Source organism: Manihot esculenta, chromosome 3 (genome assembly GCF_001659605.2).
Source record: "Manihot esculenta cultivar AM560-2 chromosome 3, M.esculenta_v8, whole genome shotgun sequence".
NCBI lineage: Eukaryota > Viridiplantae > Streptophyta > Magnoliopsida > Malpighiales > Euphorbiaceae > Manihot > Manihot esculenta.
The window spans coordinates 28,477,561-28,502,958 of record NC_035163.2 but is presented as its reverse complement, the minus strand read 5'-3'; the positions used below and the strand labels follow the sequence as shown (position 1 = coordinate 28,502,958).

The 25,398-nt window shown below is 37.1% G+C and overlaps 5 protein-coding genes, 2 non-coding genes and 2 pseudogenes across 7 annotated transcripts; 6 read left to right on the top strand and 3 right to left on the bottom strand.

The window, feature by feature from the left end:
* Window positions 1-425: 425 nt before the first annotated feature.
* LOC110611959 (pentatricopeptide repeat-containing protein At1g20230) lies at window positions 426-2,741 on the top strand. Its single transcript, XM_021752547.2, has 2 exons — window positions 426-2,588; window positions 2,684-2,741. The coding sequence occupies exon 1, from the start codon at window positions 643-645 to the stop codon at window positions 2,533-2,535; it is 1,893 nt and encodes a 630-aa protein (XP_021608239.1). The 5' UTR covers window positions 426-642; the 3' UTR covers window positions 2,536-2,588; window positions 2,684-2,741.
* Window positions 2,742-3,149: 408 nt separating this feature from the next.
* LOC110611960 lies at window positions 3,150-6,102 on the bottom strand (annotated as a pseudogene).
* A 1,015-nt stretch (window positions 6,103-7,117) lies between these two features.
* On the bottom strand, window positions 7,118-9,400 carry LOC110611961 (mucin-5AC). Its single transcript, XM_021752551.2, has 3 exons — window positions 8,496-9,400; window positions 8,058-8,189; window positions 7,118-7,828 (listed from the first exon to the last, which is right to left on the bottom strand). Exons 1-3 carry the CDS (start codon window positions 9,237-9,239, stop codon window positions 7,688-7,690), a joined length of 1,017 nt encoding a protein of 338 aa, XP_021608243.1. The 5' UTR covers window positions 9,240-9,400; the 3' UTR covers window positions 7,118-7,687.
* A 78-nt stretch (window positions 9,401-9,478) lies between these two features.
* Window positions 9,479-9,551, top strand: TRNAK-CUU. The gene has a single exon. It is a non-coding gene; the product is annotated as a tRNA-Lys (tRNA).
* A 70-nt stretch (window positions 9,552-9,621) lies between these two features.
* On the top strand, window positions 9,622-9,694 carry TRNAK-CUU. The gene has a single exon. It is a non-coding gene; the product is annotated as a tRNA-Lys (tRNA).
* Window positions 9,695-12,339: 2,645 nt separating this feature from the next.
* LOC110610509 (ammonium transporter 1 member 1) lies at window positions 12,340-14,170 on the top strand. The gene has a single exon (XM_021750454.2). The coding sequence runs from the start codon at window positions 12,453-12,455 to the stop codon at window positions 13,950-13,952; it is 1,500 nt and encodes a 499-aa protein (XP_021606146.1). The 5' UTR covers window positions 12,340-12,452; the 3' UTR covers window positions 13,953-14,170.
* A 4,053-nt stretch (window positions 14,171-18,223) lies between these two features.
* On the top strand, window positions 18,224-19,394 carry LOC122723322 (annotated as a pseudogene).
* Window positions 19,395-21,152: 1,758 nt separating this feature from the next.
* LOC122723372 (small acidic protein 1) lies at window positions 21,153-21,550 on the bottom strand. The gene has a single exon (XM_043955490.1). It carries the CDS (start codon window positions 21,498-21,500, stop codon window positions 21,312-21,314), a length of 189 nt encoding a protein of 62 aa, XP_043811425.1. The 5' UTR covers window positions 21,501-21,550; the 3' UTR covers window positions 21,153-21,311.
* A 97-nt stretch (window positions 21,551-21,647) lies between these two features.
* On the top strand, window positions 21,648-23,856 carry LOC110612210. Its single transcript, XM_021752921.2, has 2 exons — window positions 21,648-22,203; window positions 22,995-23,856. Exons 1-2 carry the CDS (start codon window positions 21,796-21,798, stop codon window positions 23,508-23,510), a joined length of 924 nt encoding a protein of 307 aa, XP_021608613.1. The 5' UTR covers window positions 21,648-21,795; the 3' UTR covers window positions 23,511-23,856.
* The last annotated feature ends 1,542 nt before the right edge of the window (window positions 23,857-25,398 follow it).

Sequence of the window (25,398 nt, the reverse complement as noted above, 5' to 3'; positions counted from 1 at the left end):
AAAAATTATATAATAGGCATCCTCTTTAATATATTAGTGAAGTTTCTCCAATTGGGATTGGAAATTTTAGAAGCCAATTCAAGCATTAACTCTGTCTTGGTTATCTTTTTTTTCTTTTGTTACATAAAATAAAAATAAAAATAATGAATAAATGGTAATTACAAATTGGTTGAACTGGAACTTGCAAAATTAAATAAGTGCTATAATCAAACTCTAAGTTGTGGCCTAGTTGGTGGAATTACTTTTTATATTATTAGTTACCATTTTGATTGCGAACAAAGATCATAAGAAATTTATTTATTTATTTATTTCTTCATTTCCCAAAATTTAATTTAATTAATTTTAAAAAATTTAAAATTTAATTAATTTTATTCTAAAAAAAATTACTGGTATTTTAGTTCAGATTTTTTTTTAATTATACCAATTAGCATACATACATTAAGAAAGTAAAATGGTTTTAATCGAGGACTGATCACTCGAAGCAGTTTAGTTTAGGCTCCAGCCACCGATTGCACAGAAGAGGCGTGCTCAGGTCAAGCATGTCGGGCGGGGCCGGCGGTACTGTGAACACTTATAGTATTCGGTGATCAGTATGCTTTTGTCCTACAAGAATCACCCGCCAACTTCAAAACAAGCTATTAAATGATCCTACTCTCTCCATTCAAAGCATTTGTCTTCATAACATCCCCTTATCACCGCTCTGCCGCTCTCATCTCTCCATCTCGAAATCTTCTACATTTGCTTCAGCTTTCAATTGCCCACAGCTCTCTGGATCTCACCCACCAATGCCATTCTCGTATTCTCTCGCTTGGTTTCTCTCAAAACCCCTTTCTAGCCACTAAACTCATCACCGCATATGCTGTTTGCGGTTTCCCAACTGAGTCTCAACTTGTTTTTAACTCGCTTGAGCATAAGAGCGTGCATTTGTGGAACTCATTGATTAATGGGTATGTTAAAAATCAGACATACGGTGAAGCTTTTCGTCTGTTCTGTCAGATGTGTTGCTCTGGCGTGTTTCTAGATGATTATACGCTTTCAACTCTCTGCAAGGTTTGCGGTGAGATGGGTGACTTGAATACTGGGAAACTGATTCATGGGAAAAGTGTAGCAACTGGGTTTGTCATAGATATCGTTGTCACCAATTCTCTTATGTCTATGTATTGTAAATGTGGGGAATTTAGAGAATGTTTGAAACTGTTTGGTGAAATGCCAGAGAGAAATGCGACTTCTTGGAATGTTGTCATTGCGGGATATGCGGATTCGGGGGATCGTAATTTCAATAAGGAGATTATACGATTTGTAAAAGACATGCAAATTGAGGGTTTCAAACCCAATGGATATACAGTTTCGAGTCTGTTGCTGTTGTGTAATGATACTACTGAGAAAATGGACTATGGAAGGGAGCTTCATGGATTCCTAGTAAGAAATGAACTGAGCTGGGGGTTTGCGGGTTCAGATATTCATTTGGGATGTTGCTTGATTGATATGTATTCGAGGAATAATAAAGTTGATGTGGGTAAACGAGTGTTTGATCTGATGAAGAGGAGAAACGTTTATGTCTGGACGGCAATGATCAACGGTTATGTGCAAAATGGAGTTCTGAAAGAGGCCTTGGTTCTTTTCTATGAAATGCAGGTGAAAGATGGAATAGAACCTAATAGGGTGTCTCTGTTGAGTGTTCTTTCTACTTGTGGATCACTTGCTGGTTTAACTGGGGGGAAACAAATTCATGGATATGCAATTAGAAAAAAACTGAACCATGACGTGTCTTTAGGTAATGCTTTGATTGACATGTATTCCAAGTGTGGTAATTTGAACTATGCAAGACGAGTGTTTGAGGACAGATCTTTTTGTAGAGATGCGATCTCTTGGAGTTCCCTGATTTCTGGATATGGATTGCATGGGATGGGAGAGGAAGCTGTCTGTTTATATGATAGAATGCTTCAGAAAGGGAATAAACCAGACACGATAACAGTAGTAGGGGTTCTTTCTGCTTGTGGCAGGTCAGGATTGGTAGATGAAGGCCTTCGTATCTATAACTCTGCAATAAGTGAATATGGAATTAAGCCGACGGTTGAGATTTGCTCTTGTCTTGTGGACATGTTGGGTAGATCAGGGAAGCTTGGACTAGCATTAGATTTTATTAAAACCATGCCTATGGAACCTGGTCCAAGTGTTTGGGGCGCTCTTGTTAGTGCTTCCATACAGCATGGGAATCTTGAGATGCAGGATCTAGCTTACAAGTTTCTTATTCGGTTAGAACCTGAGAACCCCTCAAATTATGTCTCTCTCTCAAATTTACATGCTTTTTCTAGGAGATGGCATGATGTAGCCAAGGTAAGAAAAATAATGAAAGAAAGGGGTTTAAGGAAAACTCCTGGGTGCAGTTGGATAAGCATTAATAACTCAACTCATTGTTTCTACGCTGCTGATAAAGCACATCCTTGTTCCAACTCAATATATGAAATGCTGGATGGTCTTATATTATTGATGAAGGGAACTGTTCATCCTCCCGATTTTCAGTTCATGACGTAGATGTCAAGTGATGATCAATGATAGGTTATATTTTGCAGATCCTGATTGTTGAGGTATCATCTTGCCATAAGTGGTATAATACTATAATTTAACTGTTGAAAATACTTTTGATTGTTACCACTCCCTATAATACCTTTTATTGTTTCAGGTAACATTGTTTTCTTCATTTAAAATGTTAATACGAAACAGATAAGAATTTTGCGGCATGCATTAGGCTTACAGTCAGGTATTTAGGAGGTAATAGAATCATGTTATTTGGAAACTATTTGCAATCCAAGTACCTATACTGACTTAAATTTAAGCTTTTGCAATTTGCAGGTGAAGGGTGCACAGTGCACCCTATTACCAAAATTGTTTAAGCCATTTCAGGATCATCTGTATGATGTGCTTCTGCACACAATTGAAAAGAGACCATATGGTCCTGACCTATATGGCACCGTCAGTTGCTTAAGTTTTCTTGATTTCCTTTTGCTTAAGTTTTCCTGATCATGAAATCATCCTCAGCAACAGTTGCAACCTTTGCCAAGCACAAAGCGAGTATGCAACTGTATTTTTTGGTTGACCTATTGGATGAAGCTGAATGATAATCCATTGTTGAAAGTAGGCTTCTGTAATTTGTGTATAAATGTTGTTGCCATCCAATTTTTATTCAATACGACACAAAAGGATTGAGTCAAGAGTTCCAAAATAAAATGCATAGAGATTGTACTATTCGTTTGGATGCTTTCCTGCTTAATCCCCATCACTTTGGCTGCCTGGTCATAAGCACATCTACATTTCTAGCCTCTGGGCTTTGGCAATCAAAATAATCTTCTGAGAACTAATCTCTCGACACCCATCAACAATATCCTAACGTAGAACTTCTTACTTAATGGAGCTAGCACAGAGATGAACGCACCTGTGAAAAGCAATATTTACCACCTTTGGCAGGTAAGTCATTGGACAGACGGTTTCAATCCTAGTTGTGGCTGAACTAACCAATGCAAAATAACGGCACATCATACCTCACCTTATCAGATAGCTTATTAATCCAGCAGCAAGAGACTTGGACAGTTCCAAGTGTTCCAAATTTTTGCTCTTCATAAAATATACGCCACTTTACCTCTGTATCTCAGACTCCCTTTCTCGCCGATAAACATAAACAGAACCTAACACCACTCTTCCAATCCTTCTTGATTTTTCGACTTCTTTTACTTAGACTTCTCTTTCTTTCCTTCTCAACAATGGGTTGGGAGTGTAAGTGCCGAAGCCATCCCAAAGGCAGTAAAGCTGCGAGAACTTGTATCAAAATTCCCACTGGCAGTTTTGAGTAATTACCAGCTGTTATTCCCATAAGGAAAGCTACGCCAACACCCAAAAACCCGCCAAAAATTGATGACAAGCACAATGTTGATGCCAAGAAAGAAGTGAGGGAACCTTCACAGCCCTTGGGACATAAACTCGCCAGTAAAACTGAAAAGGGAAGAAGCTTAAACTGTGCAAGAGTTTCCGCTAAACCCGAAAAACAGCAAACAAATACCTCATTGGGAATCCCAAGTCTAAGATTGATCTGTCCCACTAGAACAAAGTCGAGAAGAAGAGAAGCAGCATACAGGAACTGCACTGCACCTATCAATTTCCTCATGGGCACTTTTTTCCAATAACGGTCATAGAGTATAGTCAAAGAAAGAAGCATCAACTGGCCAGTTACTCGTGACATCCCTATAACTGAAGGATCAAGATGTAGGCATTGCATTTGATAGCAAAAAACAGAACCTGAGAGAGTAGGGACTATGGCAATAGAAGCCACCACCCAAATAAGAGGACATGAGATGGTGTCCTCTAGTAACGCCAGTTTAAGATCACTTATCTGTTTTCTGATATTTTCCCAGACTGATTTCTTTGCAAGATTGTAATGTGCTAGTTGTTGTGATACACCAAGAGACTCCTCTCTAGCTGTTGACGAAATTGCAAGTTGAAGAGATAATAGGTAGGCAAATATGAGAAACATGTTTTCTGGTGGCATTTTCAATAAGAAACAACCACCAAGTAAGTTGCCTAGGATTCCACCCACGGCCAAAGCCATGAATGCATAGGATTGGAGGCCTCTCTTTTTGTGTTTTTGGCCATACTCTGCAACAAGTGCATCCTTAGCAACTTCTGTTATGGACGCACCAAGATTACCAAGAAGAATACAAGCCAGAAGGGTCGGAAGTGCTTCACGTGCAATTGGGGTCAATCCCATTGGCCCCCATGATAGGACCTGCAACAAGACTGAGAAATTGATTTCTATGAGAACCTTCATTAGTTTGATTGATCAGCTATGATGAAGCCTTCACTAACCATAAGATTATCAAGTCAACTTGAAACACACAAGAAGAAAAGGACAGCAGAATATTGATCCAAGAATCAAATGAAAATACAGGGGGCAATTTTCAAAGAAATATGAATTTCGTGTAAATCCAAATATGAATAATCTGAAATTATGAATTAATCCTTATAACACGCAGGAAATAATCCAGACCAAGCCAAAACAGAGGATGCAACAATAAATGAAAAATAGAAAATAAGACTTGAAAACTCACAGAACGTCTAAAATAAATTAATATTAACAATAAAAAAAAACAACCAACGTGGTAAAGTAAAACAACTATAAATGTATGTGCAATAAACAGGAACCACGTCAAGTAAAAAAGAGAAAGGAGATGTGAAACTGACCCCCAATGAGGATATAAGGTATTCTATGAGCACCACCAATGCATATAGCATCAGAGAGGATTCCATAGAGAGGTTTCGCCACCATGGGAAGGTTAGCAGAGTGCTGCACAAGCTGCAATATTGATGGGTGCAAGTTGAGATTGTGGGCCATGTGGAAGTTGAGAGCCAACCATGGAAAGCACCTATAACCCTGCATCCAATAACCAAACCCACATATTACAGCCATCTGTTGACTACACATTTGGGCAAAATCTCTCTTCCCCTCATATCCCCTGCTCGTATTGCCTTCCCGAGGAAAAACCAGTCTCGGAGTTATTAATCCAAAAATATGGGTTCTGGGTTTTGCAAGTTTGTTGCTGGCTTTGAGATTTTGATTTTCAAAAGAGCATTGAATTGGTCTCGAGTGAAAATGGGATAACAATGGAGGAACAGAACATAATTTTGGGTATTTAGGAACTATTGTTGTAATCGGATTTTTAGTAGCAGATGACGAAGGAATCATGATGGTTGAGTACTATGAGGTTGATGGTAATAAATAATTTTTCTAAACTTTCTATGTAATATTGACCCAAAACAAACTTGAATAAGTTTGCTTGGAGAGGGGGAGAAAGGAGGGCAGAATACAACAGGCACTGCATAAATAATTATAAGAAGAAGGCAGCAAAACCCACTTCGCGAATTGCTCGAGATAGAAGGAAGAATAAAGATGACCGTGAAGAGAAGGATCTGGAACAACAAGGGGAGAGAGAGTCAGAGAGATGTGCGAGTCTCTAGCCCATAATACCTTGTTTTTGTTGTTATGGTAATTGAAATGGAGGATCTGAAGGGTCCCACAGGAAGTACAGAAAGAGACAGGAATGGTGGGTACCATTAAGGAAGAGGATTGGACGTTAACGTTGCCAAAATGAAACGTGTTCTCGTGACTCATGACAACTGATGCATGTGCGCTCCGCTATTGCTACCTATCTCATCTGTAGTCTCTACAAGACATGAGATGAAATAGTGGCATGTTTAATTTTGTGATAAATATGCCTTTTTCCAACACAGGAAAAACTAGAGTTCAAATTCATGTCTCCTCTATAAGCATTGTCTTTCCACAAGTCATTTTTCATGGTTAATGAAATAAATTTCAAATTTTGACTGTTGCAGCACCCTTGGTACTAGATTTTTTTTTTTTTTTTTTTAAGTACAAGATGTAAAATTGTGTTTTGCATTATTCACAGGATGTGCAAAATGAGCAACAGAACCTCCCCAACAGCCTCATTCGGCTGTAATGCATTGATCTTTGCAAGTATAAGAATACTCTCTTTACTGACTTTAATTCACTGATATTGGAATTGCTTATATGGTTGTAAGCTCTCAAACTTGAGCCCAATCGAGCTAATTGTATCAAAATGATAATAATAAACCAGTGGATCTGCGCAATGAATTTTGTCATACTAAGCCTAACTTTATAAAAAGAAAATCCTACGTTACAAGCAATGTGCTGAGAATCCATGGAAACTAAGTGTCACTTTAAGCCAGTTTTAGTAAATTCAATATTCTACTCCAAGGCCATTAGTTAACACATACCTTGACAACTGAGCATATAGATAATCTACCAAGTTCCTACATAGAGAATGAAAAATTAGGATACCAACACCAGATTTCAATAGTTTTTTGAATGCTTTTTTGTGGTTAAAGAAACAACATGAAGCACACAAAAATATGATTTTATCTTTTATGTTATGAATAGTCTTATATCAAGAAATGACTATTACCTTTGTGGTTAAAGAAACAACATAAAAGATAAATCATATTTCACAATCATCAAAGGATGACAATCTAAAACAGAAACACACAAAAATCAGGCATGAGAAAAGGACAAAATAAACTTGATTCAAACTTTCACACGCCAAAACCAGTAAAATTCATTCATTAATCATTCCCTGGAAGAATTCCAACAGAGTACATACATCAACTGTACACCCAACATCACCCTTCAACTTCATGGATTATTTGTTCCCCACCTTTAGAATACAATCAACGGAGAGCGGCCCTGGCATATCCTATCTATCTCGGTTAGACACGGTACAGAGATGAACAGTAATCATCTAAGCTGACATTCAAATTTAAGAGAACATCATTTTAATTCCCAAAGAATGGTACAAAAAGGACAGGGACCCTAAGGCCTAGACATCTGATGACTATACAGAAATGGGTAGGATGGACCAGTATCAATCCCAAAAAGAATTTTAATTCCGAAGGATGATAGAATTTAGTCTAATCTAAGGATTAGTACTTTACCAGAAGAAGCTATCCTCTAAAAACAGAAAGGAGAGACCCAAAAAGATTAGTATATAGTAAATGAAATGGATTCATCTAAGAATTTTAGTAGAGAATTCAAATCTAAAAAGAATGAGTACTCTCCCAGGATCAGGATCAGGAATCAGCATACTGGGCCACTTAGGTGCTACTAAATGAGCTTGTAGTAGCACTCTCTTCCAGAGAGAAGAATCTGATAGCCTTTGCCACAGGGGCACTTAAAGTGGACAACTAAGCACTCCCCAGTTCTCTCAACACAAACGGCTTCTTCATATTCTGCCACTGAACCAGCCTGCAAGAAAGAGAGGGAAAAAAAAAAAAAGAACACCGCAACAGCATAAAAAGCAAAAACTTTAAGAATGAACACATCAAAATTCTGAATCGTGGGGGTTTCCATAATTTAGGAATTCCAGGTCCATACAATAACTAAGCAGAAATTAGACATGAGATTCAAAATTTATTTTCATTCGTTTTCACTCTCATACAATTTTTTTGGCAGCGGAAATAACCATTATATATACCTTAATTGCATTGGCAGTATTGCCTCGAGTGCCTTTATCTTCTTCTTCCTCTTCACCCATCACTCCATCCTGCATAAGTTCACCACACCACTGATTCATTTCCTTCATGCAATCTCTCATCTTCCTCAGCCACTGTCATCGGCCCACTTAAATTAAACCAAGTTATCAAAAGATCCACATTAACAAAAGAATGCCAAAAATCTTATTAAAAGAAAACACTAATCCATATTGAGATCCGTAACAACATCTCAAATACCATTGTAAATCCCAACAATATACCCATAGTCAAATCACATAGCATCAACATAATCTTAGCCAAATTATCAAGACTTACTAAAAAGATAGAGAAAGAAAGAAAGAAAAGAAAAGAAATAGCAAATTGACCCAAGCGCAGCAGAAGTTCAGAATCCCTAATGAAACTTAGCAACCACTGCAAACCTTATATTGGGGACTGTCTTCAACGGTAATATCGTCAGAACTCGATGACGGCGAAAAGCTTTTGTTAGATGATGGGTCCGACACAGTTCTCCTGAGTATCGGCGGCCGTGGTGGCAGAGAAGCAGTTGCCTTTGACCCGGGCGTCGACACAGCGATCGCCCCAACCGTCTTGGCGCTCTCTGGTGGTGATTGTGGCAGCAGGCTTGCTGCAGAACCAGTGCCGGCCCCAGAAAGAGTGTCCGTTCCTGCCACTGGAGGGTTGTAAGGATCGGAATGGCAGCGGCGTAGGACGGGAAGGGAGTTTGCGTGAGTCGGTTTGGCGGGTCCAAAATTAAACACGGATGAGATGCAAGGGAGGGTGATCTTGGAGAAATCACTGAGTGAAGGACCAGTAGATGTTGCCTTGGTGTTCTCATGGGGTTCAAGAAAGAGTTTCTTTGGTTTTTTGGGGATTTGATCTTGAGGGTTCAAGAAAGGAGTAGTGGATTCAGGAGAGCGGCGTTTGTTGGCGGACGAAAAGACGTTAGTGGAAGGAACAGAAGAGCCGGAGCAGCCACAGGCAATGCAGGGAGTATGGAAGTTTGTGGCCGCGGCAGAAGTGGTAGTGGTATTAGGCGATGAATTGAAGCTATCAAGGCGGAGAAGAGCGAAATCGATGGATTCTTCAGAGAGATTTTCGGGTATGCTTTTGCCATTATTGTTGGTTGTGGGGGGGATTTCCAGCTTTTGACCTTCTTCACTCATTTTCTTGAATTTTTACCACTCTGTGCTCTCTCTTTCGATCAGTTCTCCCTGCAGGAAGTGAGAGAAGTGGACTTTAAAGGGGCTTTAGTGTCTACTGGATAGCCAACTGTAAGATAAAACGCCATCAGGTTAGTTGATCTATAATCTGAATAAGGCAAAATTCCAAGTTTTGGCGCCAATTTAAACGATCATGTTAACAACACTATGATTTAAAAATTAGTTGATAATCCAATATGCAAGCCCGTCTAGCTCAGTCGGTAGAGCGCAAGGCTCTTAACCTTGTGGTCGTGGGTTCGAGCCCCACGGTGGGCGTTTTTGTTTTAATTTCCACCGTGCAGCAAGATTAAGATATCTATATGTAAGATTGCAAATATGATCAAAAGCCCGTCTAGCTCAGTCGGTAGAGCGCAAGGCTCTTAACCTTGTGGTCGTGGGTTCGAGCCCCACGGTGGGCGCTTAAAATTTTTTTTTTCCTCCACCGTCCAGCAAAATACCCAATAGCCTTCTTACACCATACATGAGAATGCGAACATGAGCAAATCAGTACGGCAGAATCTTTCTAATAACGCCTTTTCTTTAGGGATCCTTCTTTTCTAATTATAAGTGATCCTTTGGTGAAGCAGAGTTTCGACTCTCAAGTGTCAAATTTTCTATTACTGAAAATCATGGGTTTAAATCAAAATTTGCCTCCAGTAGAGAATGAACTTCATACAGAGAAGATATTTTAAAAATCTGGTTCTACATCTAAGTTGGCGAAATCAGCAGAACTCTATCTCCCTTCTTCATCCAGCAAGCATGTGAATGTTCCGGCTAGTTTCCTTTTCCCACAAGTGATCTGTAAAATTGTGATATCCACAATCAATAATCATATAAGCAGAATAATTCATCAATATCACAAACGCCCAACTTATCAGAACTAGAAAAATATGGTCTAACTGGAGCAAGAAAACACATTCCCCATGTGATCGGACCGTTATTTGTGATGTGTAGAAAAACTTCCCACTTGAAATAAGTTTCGAAGACCAAAAGAAAAAGGCAGAAATCAAAGTCTTTGACAAATAAATTTCAAAAAGATCAGGATTACATCATCTTCAAGACCATCACCAGCAATCATGACCTCATTAGGCAGCAAATCCCAAGTTGAACAGATACGCAGGACATGAGCTGGGTCTGGTTTATAACTCCAAAGAAGAAAATGAAGGAAAAGCATAGCAAGGACCATTTCTCACACTAAAACTAGAATATCTTCACAAACTCGGTAGTTAGGTTATTCTCATACGCTATTCAATACTCTTACAAATCAAGCATGAATAGATTAGATTCTAATAGGAGATATCAGACTCAACTATCCACCTCAGCTCACCACTTGAACAATCCAAAAATTCCAGTAACGGGAAAGATCAAGAATCATCCTACAGACTCAACTATCCACCTCAGCTCACCACTTGAACAATCCAAAAATTCCAGTAACGGGAAAGATCAAGAATCATCCTACATTGTAGAAAAGGGAAAGCAACATCTGAGTAACGAACATAATAAACTCGGACAAAGGAACATTTGCAAATAAAACAGAAAAATCTTAAATAAAAAGAGGTTGAGCATTGAAACTTTACCTTATTTTCTTTGAATCGAGAAACCCACACAGCTCTACTGCGCCTGCACCACAGTTAACTCCTAAAATTTTTAAGGCGATCGAGGCCCTGGTGCTCAGAATCAAGGATAATCTCATACCTCATAAGCTTTTCGCTGCTTACCGGGACTCCACTTCTCAATACGATACAAGAAATCAATTCCGGAAGGATTTTCTGCTTTAATCTACGACACTCGTCATCTCCGAAACGGCCTTGCACTTTGCGGAAAAATCGATATAAATTCCAGACAAAATTAAAAGTTGATTGACCATATTCGGCGGGAGATGGCTCCTTTCCAGGTATGGCTAGAATGCTGGAGTGGTGGGCGTGATACGGAAGCTGTTGGCTCGTAATTGGGCTGTTCATATTAGCCATGCTTCACGTTCAATGAATGTGTGTGCAGATACTATGACGAATAAGATTGTTGATTGCTGGAGTGCAGTTTTTCCAGCAGCCTCCTCCGGACGTGATGCCTCTTCTTCATCTTGATGCTATTTTTTTCCTTCTTCGTAACTCGCACAGCGTTTACAATTACACCAATGCAAAATTTTTTAGACTTTGGCCTCCGTTTAGTTGATGAAAAATAATTTATATTTAAAACATATTTTTTTATTAGAAAAATATTATTTTTTTCACTAATTTTTCTCTCGTGTATGGAATGTTAACAAGAAATGGTCATGTTTGAATGGAATTTGAGCACATCCTCGTCATTCTTAACCACAAAAGCTTTAACATTATAAGAAGTTTTATTTTCAACAATTTTGTGAAGGTGGTGAAGTTATGTGTCCATGTGGAATGATGGAGCAAGTAACTGGAGGAAGAATGCATGAGCCACTCATTCTCTTCTGCTTGGCCTTTTGCCAAACAGAGATTGGGTTTGTGAAAAATACAAGAATCTGGCAACTATTCAGCCATCGGTTCTAATGAATGGTCTCCAGATTCTTCCCCATCTCTTTCACCGTTTCCAGGAGAAACATGTGAGGAAGTAGTGTGCCTTTTTTTTATTTTTTTATAAAAAAAAATGTTATTATAATCATGGCCAAATGGTAAATTCAAATTTTTTTATTAGTTAATTTCGGTCTAAATTTTTTATAAAATTTAAAATGAGTTGCTCCAAAACATCAGCATCCTAAATATGAATCAAAATCAATTGTCAACTGAATACCAAAAACATCCCTCTAGGGCAGTGACATTTTCTTAGAGAAAGGACCACTCAAATTAATATGAAACGTCGTTTATAATAATAATAATGTGAAAGGGAAAAATTTTCCACTCCCTTTTGACCCCTATGGCTATATTTGGATCTTACAACCATGACTTTGGTCTATAATAGTTATATGTATTGTAATTTAATCATATTGTTTAGAAAAAAAAAATTATTATTATTATAATATGTGAAATAAAAAATTTTAGAAAGGAAAAAATAAAAATTAATATTTTTTCTTTTTAATACATATTCCCAAAATATAAATGAATTCCCACTATTTCTCCAACCACTTGTCCTCTCTCCAAGAAGACTCTTTCTCTTTTTTCCCAACTCTACGCATTTAGTTCTTTGAGTTTCTCTGCCTCCTCTGTTTCCATGGCCTGCTCAGCCAACGATTTGGCCCAGCTTTTCGGCCCCAACATCACAAACTCCACTGCCGCTGCTGACTTCATCTGTTCTCGCTTCAACACCTCCGAGAACAACTACTCCGCTGCCAAATATGCCATCGACAGTACCTACCTCCTATTCTCCGCCTATCTCGTTTTTGCCATGCAGTTAGGCTTTGCCATGCTTTGTGCAGGCTCTGTTCGGGCAAAGAACACCATGAACATCATGCTCACTAACGTCCTTGACGCCGCTACTGGCGGCCTTTTCTATTATCTCTTCGGTTTCGCTTTTGCCTTCGGTACCGGTGGCTCAGCGAATGGCTTTATTGGCAAGCATTACTTCGGCCTCAAGGCCGTCCCTTCCCAAGATTTCGACTACAGTAATTTTCTCTACCAGTGGGCTTTTGCTATAGCCGCAGCTGGGATTACTAGCGGCTCCATCGCTGAAAGAACTCAGTTTGTGGCTTATTTAATATACTCCTCCTTTCTAACCGGGTTTGTTTACCCAGTTGTTTCTCATTGGTTCTGGTCTGCCGATGGATGGGCTTCTGCTTTCAAAACTAATGATCTCTTATTTGGTAGTGGAGTCATCGATTTCGCAGGATCTGGGGTGGTGCATATGGTGGGAGGTATTGCTGGGTTATGGGGCGCTCTAATTGAAGGCCCAAGAATTGGCCGTTTTGACCATTCTGGCAGGGCCATTTCTTTGCGTGGGCACAGCGCTTCTCTGGTGGTTCTCGGCACTTTCTTGCTCTGGTTTGGGTGGTACGGGTTCAATCCTGGGTCTTTCAACAAAATCCTAGTAGTTTACGCCGATGGCAGCTATAATGGTCAATGGAGTGCAGTTGGTCGAACTGCCGTTACCACTACCCTAGCAGGTTGCACTGCAGCCTTGACCACTCTTTTTGGGAAAAGGATTTTATCAGGCCACTGGAATGTAACAGATGTGTGCAATGGTTTGCTTGGTGGTTTCGCTGCCATTACTTCTGGTTGCTCCGTCGTTGATCCATGGGCTGCAATAATCTGCGGGTTCGTTGCTGCTTTGGTATTAATAGGCTGCAACAAGTTGGCTGAGAAGTTAAAGTTCGATGATCCACTAGAGGCTGCCCAGCTTCACGGTGGTTGTGGCGCTTGGGGAGTGATATTCACGGCGTTATTTGCCAGAGAGAAGTACGTGGCTCAGGTTTACAAGCCGGGTCGACCACACGGGTTGTTCATGGGTGGAGATGGAAAGCTATTGGCTGCTCACGTCATACAAATTCTTGTGATTACTGGGTGGGTTAGTGCCACTATGGGTCCATTGTTTTACATTCTTCACAAGCTTAAACTTTTAAGAATCTCAGCTGATGATGAGATGGCGGGTATGGATCTGACCCGGCATGGTGGGTTCGCTTACATTTACCATGATGAAGATGAGTCTCAAAGGCATGGAATCAAGTTAATGCAAATTGAACCATCAGCCACAACTCCTAATTCATCAAGTGTTTAGATTTTTGGGAATTATTAAATATTATCTTCTAGATTTTGTGCAAGAAAAAATAAGCATTTGATGGGTGGGTGGTGGCTGCCTGGTGGGGATAATGAATGTTTGGGCTAGATTGGTTTGTTTTCTATCCTTATTTTTCTATGTTGACATAACATAAAGAAGATGATATTTTTGTTTCTGTATATATAAATGTGTAATAAATAAATTACCCTTTAATATCAGTTTATGTTTTTAATTTTAATGAAAGGAAGAAGGTGAAGAGCTTTTGCAAAAGTCTTGGGAAAATGGTGGAATTGCTTTTTTGATTAGAAACTTTTGAATGGCTTGAATTCCGGTGAGGTAATGGAATGGAATTGTACTGAAATGAGCAACCAATTGAAATTGGAAGATGTGTGATGTTTTTGACAAAGCTCCACTTGAGTTGGGATTGATTTAGGTCATGTCTTGTAGCTATTCTCTTGGGCCCCTCTCCTAAGGAAGAGGAGAGAATCTTGAGATGCAATAAAGTTGGAACTGGTAATACGCATCTAAAAATATTGAATCTTTATGTGCTTGCCCATGATTACGTGCCATTTTTTATTTATTTATTTTTATTATTATTTATTATGTACATGAGAAGAAGCAGCCAAAATATGCGTCTATAATGATTAATGAGACACGTCTATCCATGTTACCCACTTTCTTGTTAGGCAATAGGGTAAGGCTGCAAGTTGCAGTTCAACTGGTGGTTAATAAAATTTGGCTGCTTTTGCAAGGAAATTAATATTTCACATACTTCCCTAATTATTGATTTAGCCCAACAATAAATTTATATAACTGAATTTGGCATTATGATAGGCGAAGAATCTAAGTCGGGATACCACATAGCTCGCCAGCTTCGTGGTTTGAGCTAAAATAGTAACATTGCTCGTCACGGGCCAACCGCAAATCAAAGACTCGAATCCTTCTGGAGGAAAGTCTGGAACATCAAGTTGCCTAGCAAATTATCCATTTTCCTATGGAGTATGTTAAAGGAAAAGCTTCCTTCAAATAAGGATATTCACAGGCGTATTCCCTCAGTCCCACGGGAATGTCGCTTCTGTGGGAATACTGAGTCTTGCAAGCACATCTTCTTCGAATGTCCCAGAGCAGCTGCAATTTGGTTTACCTCACCTATCCCCATCAGATCAACGCTTATTTCAGGTAATACTGTGGCAGATTGCTGGGAGGAGCTTACAAGCTGGCTTAGACCAAGAAATGATGAATAAGTCAATGTGCAACTTCTGGTCTTCATCTGTTGGAGCATATGGAAATCAAGAAATGACCTCATTTTCCGATAGAATCACCAAACCCTTTTCCGGCCCAGATTCGTGGATTAGGGTTTGACATTAGGTATATTGAAATTGAAAATTTATTCCAATGTTTAATATAAAATTAAACTTACATTTATGTATAAAATAAAAAATTAAAATTTAGTATAAAAATTTTAAGTTGCTAATAAATAAAATTTATTAAAATAATTATAAAAAAGCAAGAATTTTTTTAAGATTTCACATTATTAATTAATTTTTGAATTGAATTAAGCAATAATATAATTCTCTTATTTAGTCCAACATTTTTCATGAGGTGAATAATTTATTAAGTACTAATTCTTTTATGTTATTCTATATCCCATATAGTTATTATTTTCTATTTTAATTATACTAAAAAAATTTATAATTGCTGAATTATGTGAATAATAAATTTGTAAATTATACTATAAAGTATAAATAAATTAGAGATTATATTTTATTTTCACTTTAAATATGATATATTATAATTCTCAATCTAAAATTTTATTATTTTTTAAATAAATTTAAAAGGGAAAATGGGTTTTTCAGTTTATTTTTTCAAAATATTCTTGTTCCATCATGTTAAAAGCATTATTATGATTTTTCAGCTTTACAATATGAAAGTAAAGTTTTTTTTTATTTCCAAAATTTTTATACAAATCAATTTATTTTTTTAGATTTTTTTAAATATCTAATATTACCACTCATACTAAAATCATTATTTTAAATTTTCAGTTTTATATTGTGAGAGTAGTTTTTTTATTTTATAATTAATTTTTACAGAAAATCAACTTAAAAAGGATATAAAAGGTTTTTTAAGTTTATTTTAAAATAAATATTTAAAATTACATCACACATTAAAATCATTATTTTAATTTTTCAGTTTTATAATGTGAAAGTAATTTTTTTATTTTAATTAAATATAATAAAACAAAACTTAATTAGGAGTTTAAATACAAAAAAATCAATAATTACAAATTTATATAAACTTTATATATAATAAAAAAATTAAAATAAACATATAATTGTTAGCTAATTTTAAAATAAAATTTTGATATTTTTTTATAAGTCACGTTCTTAATAAATTGCATACTCTTTTAATTATTCTATAATTTTTTCAGTTAAAATTTAATATAAATACAAGATAATTTATATTTTATTTTACTCAAAATAATTATGTGTAGTCATTTATAATTCGAAAAATATTAATAATTTTTCAGCATATATATAAATTTATATTGATAATTATTTTATTTATAATTTTATTTTATTGTAATAAAAAAGTATTATTTATAAATTTTACTCTTATTAGAAAATTTTGATTTTTTTATTTTGATAGTTTATTTTAATAGTATTAAAATTTTATTTATTATAAGTAAAAATTATAAATAAAAAAATAATTTAATTTTTTTAAAAAATAATTTAATTTTTTCGTAAAAATAAAGTCAATTAATTAATCAGACAATAACCACATTTTTTCGAATTAACTTATTTTTGTTTTATCCAAAAGTTAGATTTTGTGATTTTGTATGAGTTTACTTGTATTAATAGAAGAATATAATATTTTTTTGTCAATCATGGTTCAACAATTATTCTGTTAATGCTATTTATTTATATGAATTTTATTATGCTTAGAATTCTTTATTTGTATTTTAATTATATACTAATAATAATATATTTTGTAAATGCTATATATTTATATGATTCTTTTTTGCTTCCCCAACCTAGCTACTCCAGTTTGATCTCCATAACAACTCACTCTATGGACAGTAACCTTGACAAGCCTTGATTTGAGATACAACAACCTGTCTTGGACACATTCCATCTAACGTTGGCCTTCTTTCCGATACCTGATTCCATTGGAAATTTAAGCAACTTGAATATCATAAATCTATTCGAGAATGAGCTTTCAGGACCTATCCCCCATGAAATAGGAAAAATCAGATCCCTTGGTCACCTGAGTCTTAACATAAATAAACTCAGTGCCCAAATCCCTCAAGAGCTGAATAATCTCACATCTTTAAAACTTTTGGGAGTGAGTTCCAACAAAATTGTCTGGCTACTTACCTCCAGATATATGCCTTGGAGGAATGCTTGGCACGTTGACACAAATGAAAACAATATCACAGGTTCCATGCCCAAGAGCTTGAAGAACTGCACTAGTTTAGTTAGGGTGAGGCTGGAAAGGAATCAACTTGAAGGAAACATGTCAGAAGATTTCGGCGTATATCCTGAGTTACAATAAATTGTGTGGTGGCCTATGGGGGCAGTGCAAAAATTTAGCAAGCCTGGAAATTTCCAACAATACGATTTCGGGTAGCATACCAACAGCGATTTCCTTAGCAACTCAATTGCAGGAGCTTGATCTCTCCTCCAATGAACTGGTAGGAGAGATCCCAAAAGAACAGGGGAATATGCCATTATTGGTTCTCGAGTTCAGTGATAATATGTTGTCAAGCAATATTCGTACAAAGAACTGAGAATGCTATCAAATCTAGAGCAGCTTAACCTGGCAGCAAATCGTCTAGGCAGACTTATTCCTAGAGAAGTGCTCCAGGCTGATTTTCTTGAATTTAAGTAAGAATACCCTGAGTAATAGCATTCCCTTCCAAATTCGCAATTTACGCACTCTTCGAAGTCTTGATCTAAGCTACAATAGGCTTACAAGAGAATTGCCTTATAAGCTTGGTTTCCTTCGCAGCTTATAAGTGTTAAACATCTCCCATAATGATCTCTCTGCTGGCTCCATCCCGTCAACTTTCAGTAAGATGGTTAGCTTGACATCTGTTGACATATCCAATAATCAATTGGAAGCTAGGGTCCTCTCCCCAATAATCCAGCTTTCAGCAAGGCATCAACAGAAATGCTTGAGAACAACAAAGATTTGTGCGGCAACAACACGGCTTTAAAGGACTGCCTCATGACATCTAGAAGGAAGACAGCAAAGGAGTAGTGGTCTTGATCATGGGACCTGTTTTAGGCATTGTAATCCTGCAGTTTGCCATACTTGGAATATTTGTTCACCGCAAAAAGAAGAAGAAGAAAGATAAGCCATCAGAAGTATTCAACGAAAATTTCACAACAATACTGGAATACGACGGAAAGATGGTACACGAAAGCATCGTTGAGGCGACTGAGGCATTTGACTCCAAGTATTGTATTGGTGTTGGAGGAAGTGCGAGTGTTTATAAAGCTGAGCTGTCAGCTGCCAACTGGTCAAGTTGTTGCCGTGAAGAAACTTCACCAATTGGATGACGGTGTGATCAATCTCCAAGGTTTCACAAGTGAGATTACGGCTTTGGCTGAAGTGCGACACAGGAACATTGTGAAGTTCTGTGGGTATTGTATGAGTTCCTGGAACGAACTTGGCAAAAGAACTAAGAGATGAGGCATCAGCCGAAGATTTAGGTTGGTTAAAGAGAGTTAATATCATAAAGGGTGTGGCAGATGCTCTATGTTACATGCACCACGAATGCTTTCCTCCTGTAATTCATCGAGACGTATCAAGCAATCATGTTTTGTTGAATGGTGAATGTACAGCTCATGTATCTGACTTCGGTACGGCTAGAATTTTGAAGCCTACCTCATCCAATTGGACTTCATTTGGAGGCACATTTGGGTACGCTGCACCAGGTACACAATTCCTAGGTTCATGAACCTTTTTTACCATATTGGGTAATTACTTGATATGTTAATCAGAATCCCATAAAGAGTGATTAATTTATTTCCTTGGCAGAGCTTGCCTACATAACCGAAGCAAATGAGAAATGCGACGTTTATAGCTTCGGAGTGGTAACATTTGGAAGTGATGATGGGAAGGCATCCAGGTGATCTCATCTCCTCCATATCAGTATCAACAGGCCATCAAATTCTCTTCAAGGATGTATCAGACCAACGCCGTCGTACTCCTAATAGTCGAGTAACTGAGGAATTGGTTAATGTCGCAAAACTAGAATTTGTTTGCGTAGATGCCAGCCCCCAGTCTCGGCCGACCATGCAACAAGTTTCTCACAAGATGTCAATTCGAAAGCCAAACCATGCAAGTCTCCCACAAGTCGTCAATTCGAAAGACACCTTTGTCGAGACATTTGACGCAGTAGAATTAGCAGAACTGTTCGGTCGTATGCGCCCTTGATTTCTAGTCTTCATGATCTGGCTATTTGCTTTCCCGTGTGTAGCTTTGGATGTTTGCCTATTCGATACATAGAACGTCGAAGTCGATGAAAATCAATGGAACTAATCGCCCAATATTTAATGGTCGGCTAAACTTCACTATGGCCAACGCTGTATGTTATTGTAGATAGTGAGAAAAATCCAACAAAAAGTAGAACTTGGCAGGCATGTTAATAATTAACTAAACTAAAAATTCACCAATAAATGAGCTAGTAACAAAGGAGACAACTCAATAATATAACCTTAGTAGACAAAAACTTGTAAATAACATAGAAAAAGGGATAAACTTCAATTTGGCCCATTCGCAATGCTACAGAAATTGCATTTTCAGCCAAATTAGCACATAAATATTCCAATCAGCTCATTTAAGCCGAAATTAGAAAGCATGAAAAGCACACAACAAAGAATGACAGAAAACGAACACAAGCTCATATTTTGAACAATCAAGGCAAAATACAATCAACCATTATTAAATCAATAATCAACAATAAACAACCAAATCTCTAAAGTCCAATAAATCAATTAAACACACACATAGGCACAAAAGCCAAGGCCTCCCTTTATACATAAACCGCTAAAATTCAAAGAGTTGTATCTTAGCCGCTAACAGGAATGTCTAGGTGAGGGTTTCATCACTTCATTCACATTGAGAATTGCAGGGTACTCCCCATTCAAGAACCCTGCTAGAAATTCTAGGGTTGCAACTCCTTCCTTACCTGGTTCGCTTCTCTTTCCCCTTCCCTGACAGTGATTCACAGCCCAAAATCGCCGTATCATTTGCTCTCCCCGATCAGATCAGATTGATGCCTCTGCTACTTGCCTTCAATCTTCACACAAGGGAAAAAAGTCTAAGGTTTGCAAAGAAGAAAATGCAGCAAGTTTCATTATTATAAGAGGGAATTTGCGGGCACCATGACTGTAAAAGTAAGGGGAAGCTCTAAGCGCTTGTGAATAGCGTCTGTAGGAGGGGGGAGCTATGGGTATTGCAATGACAATAACAAAGGAAGAGGACTAGAGAGAGGTCATGATCTGAATTTTTGTTTTGGCTCACGCTTCTTTGTAGTGGATGTGACACAAGGGAAGATTATTTAGCTTCAAAGATCTGACTCGAGTGATGTGTGCTAATTTGTCCAAAAAGTTCAATTTTGGGCAACAATGAACACGGTTACAAGTCTGGACGCCAAAATTGAACTTCATTTATAAGGAAAACACCATCTTTTCAGCATATCCCTCAAAATACTACGCTAAATTAAATGATTCACGGCTAAGCTAAACAGCAACAACCAGATACAAAGATATTCAAAACCCAGAGTGTATTAAACAGCAAATAATTGTTGGTGCTGAGAATTCATGCCTGGAACCCAAAGCCGAATACAGATTATCATCAAGAAAAAAAAAATTAAAAAAAAATAAATAAATAAAAGAAAACAAGCAAACAAGTCAGCCTCGTACATAACCAGCAAGAAATAAACAATAGAAAGCAAGAAGATTCATCCATAATGTTTTTGTTTCTCGTGGAATTGTTTAATCAGAACTGAGATTATTGCACCATAAATACAAAAATCAACATAGAAAATAAGTGCATCTCATTTGCTTCACTTTTAACCTAAAGTTCCTGAATAACTAGATAAAATCGCATTTTAGTTAAATTTCAGAGAAACCTGAAACCCCAAAAAACTCGCATATATTTCCACGCGTATAAAATAAGGGGAAATCAACAAGGGCAAAGTAACTTCACACTTCAATTAAAGCACATAATCATCCAAACTACAAACAGTTTTCAAGCAAACCCTCTCTCCTCTTACTTCCCCCTCAATTTTCCTAAGATAGAAAGAAAAGAAAAGGTACATAATCAGTGGCGGTAAGGAATAAGATAGGATCAATTGATGTCCGAGTCATCGAAATCGTCCTCGAAATTGTTGAAGAAATCAGCGTCGGCAAGCTTGTTGTCGACGTTGATGACGCCCTCGCCGAATATCTCGAGTGGGTCTACGTCGTCTACGTCCATCGCCACCGTCGATCCCTGCTCCTCCATGTCGGCGAAGAAGTCCATCTGCATCGGTCTCATCTTTCTTTATCAGCTTCAAGAAAATGGCCCGATTTGTTTTTCAGCTGCATAAGAGAAGGGGCTTATAAATAAAACCGCTTATATCAAACGTCGTCGTTGGGTGGAAGAAGATTAAAGCTACGCCGTTTAACACGTGGATTATTCGAATTTTATTTTTTAATGAATGAAAAAGATGCGCCCTCTTCTGGCGATGAATTGAAGCAAATCAAAATTTAATTAGGATAATGAGAATGTGGCAAATGGAGAAGCTACGTAGTTCTGCTGCTTCTACTAGTTGTAGCGGCTGCAATTGGCAATGGAGAGCGGTGGTGCTGGCGGCGGCGGCGGCGGTAGTCTCGTCTTGTTAACGAAACCTGGCTTCATCAAATTTCATCAAAAACCTCTTTTCCCCTTCAAAAGCTCCCGTTATATTTCTCGCAGATCATACATTGCTATTGTCACACCCACCACCACCTCCGCCAGCTATAGGCCCCGGGACTCCAATGCCGAAACCGTTGGGTCTAAGAAATTCAAATTCAAGTTTCGAGACAAGAACAATAAATATAGAGGAATCGATGAAATGGAAGAACAAAATGAAGATTTAGAAGGCTATAGAAGGAAAGGCAAGAAGCGGATGTGGTGGTCAGAAGGTTCACCGGATATGGTGGAAGAAGAAGATGCTGGAATTTTAGAGGAATTTGTTGATAGTCTTTGGATTTTTAAGGTAGTTAATTTTCATCGCTTTTCTCTTTACTATACCTAAATTCTATCGTGCTATGGCGTTTGTGTGTTCCTTTTTGAGTTATTCTTCAACAATTCTTTTGAAAAGAAGTGTGCTGTTTTACTTGCCTGTCAGCATAAGTATGTAATAAATCACAGGATGGGTGCTTATGTTCTTGCGAAAATTTGTATATGAGGTTACTGAATAATAATTTTATAATTAATTAAACTTAAATATACCCAGATCATTGATCGTTAAAGGTATGACGGTAGATTACAGATTTTGTTGACAAAATGGCATATTGGCTGTTGTCATGCTGCCTTGAAAAAAAAAAAAAAAGGGAAAGGTTCTCCTGCTTGGAGTTGGCACCTTTTGCCTTTGATGGTAAAGCTATAATCATTAGGAACTTCATATGCTCTGTCATTCAACTGATTAGGCTCTGCTGCTTTATTTGCCCATGTTATAAGGTTTCAAACCTCTGCTTCCCTTGGATTTATGCATGCTTGTACACGCTTTGTTATGCAGTCATTAACTAGTGCAAGTGCTGTTCTTTGAATTAGGTTTGTGATACTGCTGCAATGCTGCTTCTTGGTGTCCTTTGTGTTTAAGAATGATTTGTGTTTAAGAATGATGAATGCGTTGAGCAATTTATATAATCAGTTTCCTTTGCAGACACTATGTCGATAAATTACATTCATTTGGTTCGAAAATCTGTTTTGGAATTTCTATTGGAATTGAATTTGAAATAGTTCCAAAATATTTCTCAATTGTTTTGCTCAAATTGGTCAGTGCAGGTATTCAAATCCTATGGTTGGGCACTTCCCCCCATCATCTTGTCTTTGCTGCTCGCTAATGGCCCCAAGGCTTTCCTTATGACATTAGCCCTTCCTCTTGGGCAGTCGATCCTAACTTTTTTGTTTGGAAAGTTGTGGGGAAGGACACAAAGTAAGCCAAAATCCAAGGCCAGAAAAAAGAGGGAACCATTTGGCAGCTTTTCCAGCAATGTTGAAATGGATGATGAAGAGCAAGAAGAAAGGCAGAAGACTATGAAAGGAGATGAATTTCAATCTTGGGTGGTTAACGGTTCAGTTAATAAGGACAGCCAAGGCACACCCAATTTTGGTGGATGGGATGAGCTGGATGGAATGGAATCAATGCAGCAGCCACCTAAAAGGGCACGTCAGACTCCAAAAACTTCTTCAGCAACTGGCAAACTAGGTAGGAGGAGGAGAGAAAGGGATGCACCCTTACTCTTGAGATTGTTAATTGCACTGTTCCCATTTTTAGGTTCCTGGACAAAGATGCTTTAGTGATTTCTGGTTTCTCCACTCTGCCAACATTAAATATGGTAGTGTGGTGCATGAATTCGATGGGTTTTGCTAGAACTAAAGCATGAGTTCAGGATTTCAAAGGATTTATTACTGTGAGCACATTCCTTGCCATTGGAATTGAGGGAAGTAAGACTTGTAGAATCATTATTTACACCCTAATCATCCTATTAGTTGCTTCTTGTTGGGATGTAGGGTGATTTTCAAAATTTTCTATTCACTGCATTTTTTCCTCCGATATTATCAAACTATAAATATATATATATTGACATGAATACCACAAAATTGAGATTTGTATTTGACTTATAATGATATGTTTTGTCCATTCTATTCGGGTGTTTTTGTTTATGCTAATCAACTTCTTCCCTCAGATCGCAGCGGTTCCATTCATTAAGAAACTACTAAACTTTGACTTTGTTGGGAAATCATACCGGTAACGGCACAGGGGTTTAGGTCACAGGGGTTTAGGTCGATTAAGATCGCCAGACTCATAACAAATCTATTATATATCATGTTCCATCACATATAATTTCATATGTGGTCATACAATTTTATATATGATTATACAAACATATAAAAACATTTTTATAACATGAATAAAAAATAATTTCATATATGATCATATAATTTTACATATGATTATACAAATATATAAAAACATTTTTATATTATTAACTAAAACTCAATCTGAGCATGCATTATAATTGAAAAATATAAAACCTATATTAGAATTATGATCAATGTTACGTGCCTCAAATTTGACTCAAGTTGAATTCAAACATAACTTGTATTTAAAAACTTTTATATAAAAATATAAAAAAACTCGGACAAAACATAATTTTAACTCACAATTTAAAACATGTCCTTAAACAATTCTTTTGACATTTCGAACTAACTTTGATTTTACAAACCTACGATTAAAAGAAATGAATAAGCTATAAGAGCTTTGCAAGTAGAAATATAAATAAAAGCAGTTTAATAAAATATATTATCATATGAATGCGTTATAACACTGATAATTCATATCAAAATTCAAAGTGAACTCGTTACCAGTAATCCTCCATAATTTCAACAGTGTTCGGCTCACAACGGGTGAGTTTCAGGACTTTCTCCTAGATCCAAGATAACATATCCATAGTATCAGGGATATAGAATGGCCCTTATCTAGACTTTTCCTTATATAATGCCAAAGGCGTAGAGTAAGTCTTGATCTGAACTTTCGTATCCATCATAATATATCATAACATGCTCGAGGACTAGTGGGTCATCCAATATCCATCCATAACAACAATAAATTATGCAATGTATAGTGAATTCTAATACAAAGCAACATAATTATATATATATAGTATTCGTGATACTTGAGTATCCTTAAAATGTTTGATTTCCTTAAAGTAGTAGTTCAGTTTAGTTCTATTCACCTCTAACGAATGCAAGTATAGCTCTAAAGCAGTTATCTTATTGCAAACCTCTACGGTTTTCTAAATTCGATCTTATACAAATAGATTTAATTGAGGGACCAAATATAACTTTTACAACATTTAAAATTATTTCAAAAAAACCTATAAACACATAAATAAATGTGCAGGAAAATGAGCTGAAAATAGTTAAGTAGGAGACTTTTAGTAGCAAGTTTGGTGACCTAAAATCCCCTTACAAATCCGAAGGTAAAATCTTCAGAGACAAGTTAGGCAGTCAAAAGGCAACCTTTACAGGCAGATTCAACGTAATACAGAACGTGATTTAACCTCAGCCAACAGCCTTGAAAACGCTTCCAACTTACATGCAACAGCTCACAAACCACCATACACACTCAATACACATAAGGACACTTAAAGCTAACCTAATCTTCATCATGCATTAACAACAT